The 11,289-nt window shown below is 30.6% G+C and overlaps 2 protein-coding genes across 3 annotated transcripts in view; one reads left to right on the top strand and one right to left on the bottom strand.

The window, feature by feature from the left end:
• Nucleotides 1-149: 149 nt before the first annotated feature.
• Nucleotides 150-3,957, bottom strand: Bet3 (blocked early in transport 3). Its single transcript, XM_014434941.2, has 4 exons — nt 3,782-3,957; nt 3,516-3,710; nt 916-1,098; nt 150-495 (listed from the first exon to the last, which is right to left on the bottom strand). Exons 1-4 carry the CDS (start codon nt 3,818-3,820, stop codon nt 376-378), a joined length of 537 nt encoding a protein of 178 aa, XP_014290427.1. The 5' UTR covers nt 3,821-3,957; the 3' UTR covers nt 150-375.
• A 2,581-nt stretch (nt 3,958-6,538) lies between these two features.
• The window catches only part of LOC106689763 (uncharacterized), a 22,623-nt gene continuing 17,872 nt past the window's right edge, over nt 6,539-11,289 (top strand). Inside the window, exon 1 of one of the 2 annotated variants that reach the window (XM_024360800.2) lies at nt 6,539-6,642. The gene's annotated coding sequence lies outside the window, so the exon portion shown is untranslated. Of the gene's footprint in view, nt 6,643-11,051; nt 11,126-11,289 lie in introns of those variants that run through there. The other variant, XM_024360801.1, reaches the window with a different exon arrangement.

Genomic DNA, 11,289 nt, shown 5'->3' with positions numbered 1-11,289 from the left:
TATTTTTATTTCTCCTTTGACCGCAACCCTGACCATCTCCCTATATATCAATTTTTACGGTCAACTATACATACATATATTGAGAAATTATAGTTTTAGAAATAGAGAAACTATAATAATTAAACTTGAGAGACACTGATACAAATAAATAAGATTTTATTTTACTTTATTTTATACCCAATTATTTCTAAATAAAAAAACATTTACATTATGTAGGTATTGTTAGGTATAAGTATATATTTTGTAACAAATTGAAATTTTATCTCATTGGAATGCAGCATTATAATAGAATAAAGCAATATTATGACTTAATATATTTACATTATTTTACAAATTTGTATCTAATACAAAAAAATCAATAATGATAACTTATGGTTAATCTTCCCCAGCGGGGATCGCATCCTCAAGCCGTTTAATGAATTTTACTCTAAGTTCTGTACAACTGTCACCTTTTAAATGATCTTGAACAAATGTGGATGAGACATCCATTTGTACCTATAAAAAAATGAAAAACAAAAACATATATAGCTCTTTAAATGATCAATTAAATAAATCAGATAAATAAAATATGTTATTTTTATTTAAATATGGATTTTTATGTATGTAGACTAAGTATAAAATATCAATTCTGCCATATAAATTAATACATATGCAACTGTTTATTTTGTGTAGAAATAACTAATATATATATATATATATATTTTTTTAATAATAATTCAGAACCTTTAACCTAGAAACAATATTTATTTTATGGAACTTTTTATAGAGAAAAAACAAAACATAATTAACAGGTGCCTGGACTGGAGGATCTAATGTCAGACAATAAATTATAATGTGTAACAACAAATCCTTCTAAATCACTCTGCACTACTAACGTAAACTAGCGACATATTTTCATTTCCAAATATAACTTACCATTTCCAAAGCACCCCGAAGAACACCTGTAAGTATATTACAATACTTAAGATTCAAACAGTGATCGGGAAGTTCAACAAATTCAGTTAGTGGATTTGCCTCAAATTGAAGAGAAAATTCATCACCTGAAGCACTCCAGTTTGCCAAAGTAGGAGTAATTCCAAGATATAATCGAAATCCAGCCTGATTATCAAATTGAAAATGATGAGGTGAAACATTAATTTATCATAAGAATAATGAAATAACAAATAATTAAAAGCAAAAAAAATATCTTTAAAGTTTGTAATTTTTTTTTTAATTCAAAAGATTTTAAACTGTTTAATGAAACTTTTACGAGAATAGCTCAGTTAGTAAGGTCAGCTGGTATAAAACAGATCTTGTAATAAGTTTAATTGTTTTCGAGTTTAATAAACACCATAATAATTGCAGTTTAATTTAACAATAACAAACATAATCGTCTTTTAAACAGAAAAAAGCCATTCTGTACCACTTAGTTTTGCAGAAAAAATTGTTTTCCATAAAATATAAGCTATTTTATTTGTGAATACCAGTCAGGTATTAATTATACCATCATTATTATAAATGAGTAGTTTTTCTAATTTGATCTGTCAGACATATTCTCCATGAGCAGGCTCAACAATGGCAGTTTTGTGATTGCACAACTGTTCTTAACAGTTTTACAAAAAAAATAAATAAGCATAAGGTGGTAATAAAAGTATAAATAAAAAAAAATTGACCGATAATAAATAGTCAACTCATAATATTAACTCTTCAAAATGTTTTTACCAGAAATTGTTTATTTATATAAATATATTTGCATACATAATATATGAATATACAATATATTAATTATTATAGGAGGAAGAGAAGGATTTCTCACTGATATAGTCTTCTTTCTCCATGAAATTGAATTCTGAAGAAAATATATTATTAACTATAATTCTAAATAGAATAAATATTTGTAAGCCTTTTAATAAAATATAAAGTAAGATTTTTTTACCCTATAAAGAATAAAAAAAAACCATTTGACCTTAATAAATTGTTTATAGATACTTGATCTTGTCTTTCTTTTTTTACCCCTTTCCTGGTCATTTCTGATATATGGGGGATATATGATTGTCCTACTGATTAACATCCTATTCTAACCATAAAAGGAAGTTTGATTTTTCATTCCATGGTGTTGCCACAAAATAAAATTTATCCTTCCCAGGCCAGAATCAAACTGCCTCCCCTGCAGTTTTGAGGTAACACCTTTGCCTACAATGGTCCCATAGGAACTTGACCTGTACTTTTCTTTCTCTTAGCTTATACAGATTATTTAGTGATTTTTGGAAACAACGGTCAAAACCTCCATTTAACCTTGGTATCCTTCAAGAAGAGCTGTCGAATAACATGATGTGAATACTTGTTGAAAATATTATAATAATGAGAATTGGAAGGAGACATGGATGAGGTGACAGAATATTTCATCTTATTGGAGTTCCATTGGAATAAAAGAACAATAGGTATGTTTCAAGTACCTTATTGCAGATATAAAAAAACATGACTGAATTGGGAGAGAAATAAGGCAGGTTAAGTCAACAATACAAAGGGAACAGCAATAATGAAGTTGTTATCACAAATTTAAACTTGAAAAAAAAAGAAGCAATTTAACCATTATGCCTTTGCTGCTCATAGTGGATTATGGACAAATTTTCTTATCTTTGGCTCTTAAATATATAACATTGTCAGCCAGGTTATCCATATTCTATGGTTTGAATGACTAGAAATATGGAACAATTGAGGAAATGTACAAATTAGAAGTAGGGCCCTTTTCTACTAAAATAAAACTTAAAGCTCAGAACAAAGTTAAGATTAAAAGTTCAATTCCTAATTGGATCAGAAATATTTATTTTTTGGCAGTGTTAAAGAATGAATCTTGACATTTCCAGTCCATAACCTTGCATTGAAATGAAATGGAGTTTTGCTTACAAGGACTCTCTAGTTCAGATCAGCAGAATTGGACATTAACCTGAGAGAGATGTAGCTTTGAGCATTTTGCTAATGTTGGGAAATAAACATCTATATTTTCCTAGTATTTCATCAATTAAGTTTATACTTTTGTCTATCTTCCCTTAACCCTTTGATGTTACTTCCTCTTTTACCTCACCACCCATACTCAATTCAGTTTTGCCCTGGCCTCCTCACAATGGTAAGACTGAGTGTTCCTCTTACCATTTTTTTTCTCATTTCAGCATTTTGCTCACCTAGACACCTTCTGAGTTACTTATTTTAATCATGAGCCAAGGCAATAAGAACTTAGATCTTCAACGAAATCTGAATTCTTCAGCCTCTGATGGAAGAGCTAAAATTTACAATTGCAATTTCAATTTTCATTGAAAGTAATCATAAAGGTTTTAGTCATCACATCCAATTACATAAAATAAATACTACAAATCGTCTACCATGAGATTAATACTCACTGGACACTCTTAACAGGTTAAAAATTGACTGCCAACGATCATTGACTATTACTAAGATAATCAACTAATAGATAACTCACAAATAGTTTTAATGAGGCTACAAGATAAAATGTAATTGCTGTTTTATTGAATAATAACCTGTATTTTTTCAGCTGTGTCCCGAAAGTCATAACACCTCCCTGAACCTGTCTTAGCAAGAAAATCTTCAATCAAACGAATTCCAATATTGTATCCCATTCTCTCAAGTTGTTTATTCACATCCTCTACGTTTTCATAATCTTTCATTAGTTGTGAAACTAAAGCTCCATATGTTAAAGTAAATAATTCTGAATTCTAAAAATAAAGCATTCGTTTAAAAAGCAACCAACTTTATCTAGTTGATACAAAAACGTATTGGTACCGACCACTTTTTTGGAGTCCAGTCTAGTCCCAGGCCTAGACATTTTCAGAGTTTCAATTCAAGATCAGTAAATGAAAAATGAATATATAAAATTGTAGTTTAATAAAAAATCTGTAAATTTAGAACAAATCTTAGCAATTTTTTAATGATACTACAAACAGGAGTATAGACATTCACGAACGATCTCTTCGATACATAAACTATACTATTCCCGAGGTGAGAGTGACGAATTCTCCAAAGGTGAAAGATTTTGAAGTGTGAAACCTGTGAATGTGATAGTTGAATCATTTTGTCCCAACCCTTTACAAACCTCCAAAATTAGGTGTGTGACGAGGTATGAAGCTGCAATTAATCAATATCGTCTTTATACATTTCCCTTTTGTCTCCTTAATCTCCTTCGTTCTCCGTCGTAAATACATCTCCTTTGTAGAGACAACTTCCAAATGGATCACTTTTGTTTCAAATCATTAAGCACAAATCATTCAAATATAAATACAAATAGACGTAACATTTAGACAAGTGATATCTTCGACGGGATGCATTTCTGACGGAAAACGACACAGCAAAATCCACTCCAGAAACGCTCGATCCAGAAAAAAAAATCGTAAGATAGATTTCCCACAATTGGCTGGATGATTTTAGCTTCAAAGTAATAATTTTTAAAGCATTTGCAGATGCGAGATTTAATATCTCCTCGTGCAGGCATAATCCAATATTGACCTCTTAATGAAAGTAGAAGCTAAGGACATGCATTCAAATAACAAAGATGCCTGCATGGTACACCTTGGGTATTTTAAGTGAAAAAGCGCGAAATTGTAATCGTTGGTAGACTGTGAATTCTTCGCAGCAGCAAAAGCTGACCTATCACAGACTTGACTTAGAGCATTATAAAATTTTCGTTCATGGTTTAACGAAAGGAAATCCAGGAAAGAATTAATCGATAAATAATTAAAGAATGAAAATAAGAATTCAAGATTCACAGAAAAATAATCAAATCTCCTGAGACAGTAAGCCACTGACGTTCAACAGCCTTTATAGAAGAAAATGTTGAAGTAATAATCGAAATTGGAATTAACAATCTGTCTTTGGAAATTAAAATCAATATTTATGGGTCCATAAATTCGAATTTCGTTTTGATAAAAAAAAAACACGCTGAACTCGTAACGTCATTGTGGTTACAAAGATTAATAGATTAATAACTATTATAAAACTTGTCTGATGCATATTTTTTGTAAATAATATCTGGAATATCCACGCAGAATATAAATAATCATATTCAACCAAATTGGAGTATCTAACCTATTAGGATTAACTTTAAAAATGGACGTAAGAGTAGGTGAGGGTCTGAGGTCTTGTCCTACAGATCATCTACACATACATGCCCATCGTTGTACTTTGCTATTCATCTTGGATGGGATACCATAAAAATTTTTGGTATGCAACGATTTGTGAGCCTGATGATTACAGAAAAGATGCTAGACCGACTTCACTAAAGCCTAAACCTCTGCTATTAAGGGCTTAGCTTAAGATGAAAACAATGTAGCATGAAATGTAGCAGTTCCGAAGAAATATGGGATTGTTATTATTATTCAATAATTACTGTTTCACTGGCTTCAAATTTGGGTCATACATGACAGCCCATGATACGAATATTACCAAGTACATCTGATTAACATGTAAGATTTATGTGAAAACAAAAGGACCAACCACCACATTAAAAACTGATTTAAAATATTTCATAAAGTTTTAATTAATATCTCTTCGTTTAAGTAAATAACATGTGAAACAGATGACAGCGAACAATAGATAGACAAAGATTAGCACTACAAAAATATTTTTTGTATACAAACCCAATCATTAAATAGATTTTATCATAATTTCTTATTTAATTTCCTTTAATATACGTTTTATAAGCTTACTCTAACAATGCTGGTGTAGTCAATTTCCTTCCAGGAATATGAATGTTTATTCCAGGAATACACAGTGGCATTGGTCATAACATAAAAATTCCTTAGGTCAATCGTTATCGATCCTTATATTTTCCACAACACTACAGCTACCAAAAGCCATTTACATTGTGGCAAACTGGAAGCTACAATCACACTATTGGTCTGTACTGGGTAGTTCTGGGTGCTAAGTGAAATATACGGATACACATGTCTACAAGACCGTTTGTAGCCGAGGGAGTTGCGGCGCCACCTTAGCAACCTCAATTCTGCGTCAGTTCAAATCCGGCTGTGGGGATTGAAAAACTTTATCTTGTCAATCTGGTTATAATAGGTTAGTTACCTGTAAGATAAGCTCCTATATGTCAGATATAACCAGTTAGGGGGTAAAAAAAAGAAAACACTTCTTGTTCGATCTATTAGCCGTGGATCTACTCTGAGATCGAAAGGTATTCCTAAAGCGCAACCCACCACTATAAAGTGGATACTGGATCCACTAATGATTAGTTGGAAAACCTAATGTGTGACCATGATCCTGGTCAAATCACCAATATTGCGGTTGAGTAACAGGGATACAGGGATGAGTGTTGAAATATTGATTTAGGTATGTATAGTTATGTTTATAATATTTTTAAAAATTTTATTTTATCATTATTTGATTTATCCTTTAAATATATGAAAGTAATTTGAATTTTCAATTTAATTCACTTACATTACATCCTCATATTTAATAATAATAATAACAGTTCTAGATGTATTGATTTACAGCTTGGAACCGATTGATACCAGAACGCTCTGTAGGCACCATTTAAAACTTATTTTCCTCTGTCGCCAGCATATCTCTTAGTAACAGTGTTGCTAGAAGTTCGTTCAATATTATCGTACTCTGTACTTCTCATTTGGACGTTGCAAAATAAAGGTGAGATGCGAATTATATCTAAGGAAACGTGCGATTTAAAGTGATGTAACAAGTGACAGAAAATTTGTTCCCATTTCCCTTAATATAATGAAATTTTATATTTACGTCTGCTAGATTTAAATAGATATCTGATTTTTGAAATGTTGCCAAACTTGTTCAATCTAACATTACATTAGTGGATACTGTAATATTACGCATTATGCATTTGGATAGTTGTATTATTGTAATGGTTTTATAATGTAAATATTCAGTACAATGACTGTATTGGCAATGAATGATGAACTCAAGAGTTTAATATTTTGAGACAGGTATTTGATTATAAATTTATAAACCAGTCGGTATTAAAAAGGTGATTATTTAATTTAAATAAATAATGAATTTTCCAAAAAAATGTTAATGTATAATTTACAAATTGCTTCTTGTTTTTTATATGAAAACAATCCCGATTATTGTTTCGCTCTTCTTAGCAAAGGAAATAATCTTATTTTTCCTGGCAGTTATATTGTTGATAATAAACTCAGGATGTTTATAAAATTACAATAAACAATATCTTAATTAATCAATGACGACCTAAGGTACCTGCTACTTTATTTTTTTTTCATAATATTTGTTCTTGAAGCCTTACTGTTTTTCACAATTATGGTCTAAATAGATGTGGATTCTTTTTGAGAAATAAAACCAAATTAGCATATGTATTAATTACATATTACTTATTAAAAATGTAATTGAAATTAATTATTTAAATTGATAATCTAGATTAAATAAAGTAATTATTTGAAAGAAAAAAAAATGAAATGATGGCAATGAGTCAGAGAGAATGAAGCATACATTTAGATTCCGCTTTTACTGCACTTAGTTTTGTATTGCATGACATTATAGTGCTCAGCGCTTCTCGAATTCCTTGTAGTTGAATGATCAAGGGCTATGTCAATGCTTCTTATTCATTTTGTAATGTTATTATCTCTAATTACATTATCCATACATGCAAGTAAGAAGGAGAGGAAGAACAATTTTTTTAGACACCATAATTTGATTATTTTGTTTTCATTAAAGTTTTTTGATCAAATAGGTGTATTTGTAAAATTATAAATTAGAAAATTGTAAATCACACCTATTTGATTAATAGATTAAAAAAATATTGTATCTACAAATTTTTTCCTCCTGTTTGCTATAATTTTTCCTTTCGATAATGGGATTTGTGATAATAAAATTACAAACATAAATTAGAAACATTTACTTCTTGATCATTCAACTAAAATATATTTTTTTAACTGCTGTAGTTTAATTATTAAACTAAAAATATTTTAATAAACTATTTGATAAATCATACGTTTTGTACCGCTATCCACGGTTATAAAAAACATAGAAAAACTAAGAGTACTGGCTACTTTATTATACTCTGCCTTTAAAGCTCAGCAAAAACAATTATAAATTGGGCAGATATGTCTGCATTCATTACATATTTGTATGCTATGTTTGTTTAATTTTGACAACAACACAGTAGTACAAAAAAGTCAAATAGTAAAGAACTTAATATGCAAGTCACGTGCAAAGCAAAAGTGACGAACTAAACATTTTGCTATCATGGGTTTTCTTTAATTATTCTTCGCAATGCCAAAAAGATCTATCCGAATATGCGACCTACTGACTTACTAAAAATACAAAATTATCAATTGACTTATATCAAAATTATAAATTCTCCGGAGAGAAGCTCTTCACTTCCAGGTAATTGCCTAACACCTTTAGAATATTTGTTTAACTGCGCCAATGCTCATTCTAAATTTTTTAGAGATAACAGATAAATTGATAAATGGGGAACAGAAATTAAAAGAATCATTATACAGCACTGAGGCACATTCATAATTTTCACTATATGATTTATTCAATTATTTTAGGACCTAACCAAAACCTAACTAAATGGAACCACTGCATGCGGTAGCAATGTTTTGGATAATAATTAGGTATCTTCAGCCTCTGAACATCTGTGGTGCCTCACACTGATAAGTTTTTCCTAGGTTGCTTCTTTCAACTGTTTCGTACATAAAAAATCATTGCTGCAATTCCCACTCCATATAATAATTCTGTGCATATCCACCATCTACTCTCATTTGGATTACGGCTGTATGCCGTACGGTAGGCTCTCAGTGGGAATTGCTCAGTGAAGAATTGAAAAGTTTGATGGACGGTTTCGTTTTAAAACCTCACAGGGACTGTTATGGAACCAATTTCTATGTCGAATTATGATGATTCCTCCCTTCCTTCTGCGTACTAAATTTACTAGATTCCTTTCTACACCAGAAAATTTTCACATTATCTCCTCCTTTCATTTTTGAAATTTTCTATTCACGCTAGAGACACCAGACCTCTCTTCCTCTACAACTGCAGCATACAGCTGAGACTGATGACAAATAAATCACCTACCAAGACCATCCTTGCAATAATAAGAAACTCTTTATTTAATTTAGAATAACATTAATGTACATATAAAACAACGTCACAAGCATTACACTTTGTATTCTTTGGAGTAAAAGAAAATATCAACGGAGAGGAAGTAATAACAAATAAAATGAAATTATAATAAATCAAAATGAAGGAGATTCGGGGGTCAGGACAGCCGTGTGGGGTTTGACTCTTGCTGTTGACAATGAAAGTAAAAAAGATAGAGCTTGGTCAGCACTTGGATGGGTGACCGCCCAAGATGGGTGATCACCCATACCAGGTGGTGTGATCACTCATACCTGACCACGTTTCGCCTTCCTCCTTCCATCGGGTCCGTTAGCCTATTAGAGGCAACTCACTAACAGGGCATATGGAGTAGCTTCTATATTTATTAGAAACAGTTGTTGATGACCAAAGAATTCTACGGCTTCAAAAAAAAAAATTAAATAAAACTCTTAGTATTAATAAATTTAAAAAAATAATAATAAAGAAAATTAACAAATATTGTATCACAATAAAGTGTTTATTGCTGACCGTAGATTTCAATTTGGTGAGCAGATGGTCAGTGTTGCGGTCAGTAATGATGCACCAACGACATAACGGCCTGAATCTCAGACATTCATCACGGCTGAAAACAAAAAGCGAGATAACAGCCATAACTCAGAGGGGAAAAAAGTATCAAACAAACTAAGAAATTGTAGAACAATTAATTTAAGCAGATACTAGATACTACAAGAAGATAAATTATAACATTGCGAAGGTAAAGATTATACATAAAACATATTGAAAACAATAGAAAAATGAAAAACAAATTAAATCAGACAGTGTTTATGTAAATAATGAAATTAATATTATTAAATGTGCGAGAGAAAACAATATACAGGATACAATGGAAAGAAATATAACAAATATTGATAATGTTAGAAAAAGGAATTCTATTGAGTATATATGAAAAAGAATTAAAAATTAAACAAGGGTTCTATAAATTAATAAATTGAAATTAATATAATGAAATTTTTTTATAATTTATTTATTGATATTTACAACTGTATACATATATACACATCAAGTAAATTTGCTGTAAGTGATATTATGACCTGATAAAAACATGTGGAGAATCTACCCATTGATAGAACTCCAAAAACATTTCAGGTAGTGAAGGAGAAGCCAGGTTAGAAACGAGTTGGTTTGGGTGGTTGGGAAGTTTATTATGGAAGGATTGGTATCTGGTTCTGGCCAAATCGGCAACATAGGGGACATAATATAATGAAATAAGCTAGAGAAAACTTTATACGTGATACAATGAGTAAAAGATGTACAGTAATACAGATAAGCAAAAGTAAATACTACTTATAAGGAAAAGTGAATAAGGTAAAAAAGAATAAAGATAGAAGAGGGGTACCTGGAAGATCAAATGAGAAAAAAAAATTGAAAAAGATAATTAAGCCAAGATTTTTTAACTTTCACTACCAATGATATGATAAGGAGGGACGAATACTTGTCTTTGTAATGAATACTTATGTTGACAATACTTTCCTCTTATGATCCGTGTTAAATATCTCGAGATGAGTAAGCTCCAAAGCTGCACTCCGGTGGACCATTGTATATAATTCTGAAGACTGAGAACTAGTAACTGACCATCAACAATTTGCGGACACTAGCCAAAATTTTCTTAAAATTTCAGATAATAATTACTATGATATAAATTTTTGAAACAAAAAAAAACAAGTCGAATCCATACCAATGGTGATTGACGAATTACTTCATCCCTTAAACATGCAAATGACCTACAGTAAATTATAAATCGCCATAATCTAATCTTAATCCTGAACCCTATAATATTCCTTATGAATTCCTAAAAAAACTCCCCTCTTAGGTAGATCAATGTTATTAAGTATCATGAATGATATTTATGCAAGTTGTAGATTTCCGGATGTTTGGAAAACAGCAACAGTCTTACTCATTCTAAAGACAAAGTCCTTCCTAGGTATCGAACAAGTGCCTTAATGTGCTGCTTATGTAAAGAGTGCTTAACGAGATAAAAGTGAGTTTTGGGTTATTTAATAGTTAATGTTATTATGAAATATTATTATTTTAATATTAAATATTAAAATTAAATTTAATATTAAAACCAAATCATAACCTAGCCTACTCATCTCTCTTTTCTCAGTCCGCCGGTGTTCCCCAAGGTAGTATCTTAGGTCCCAT

Source organism: Halyomorpha halys, unplaced genomic scaffold (genome assembly GCF_000696795.3).
Source record: "Halyomorpha halys isolate HHAL.00 unplaced genomic scaffold, Hhal_1.1 Scaffold1462.1, whole genome shotgun sequence".
Taxonomy (NCBI): Eukaryota; Metazoa; Arthropoda; class Insecta; order Hemiptera; family Pentatomidae; genus Halyomorpha; species Halyomorpha halys.
This window is presented reverse-complemented; position numbering and strand designations above follow the sequence as displayed.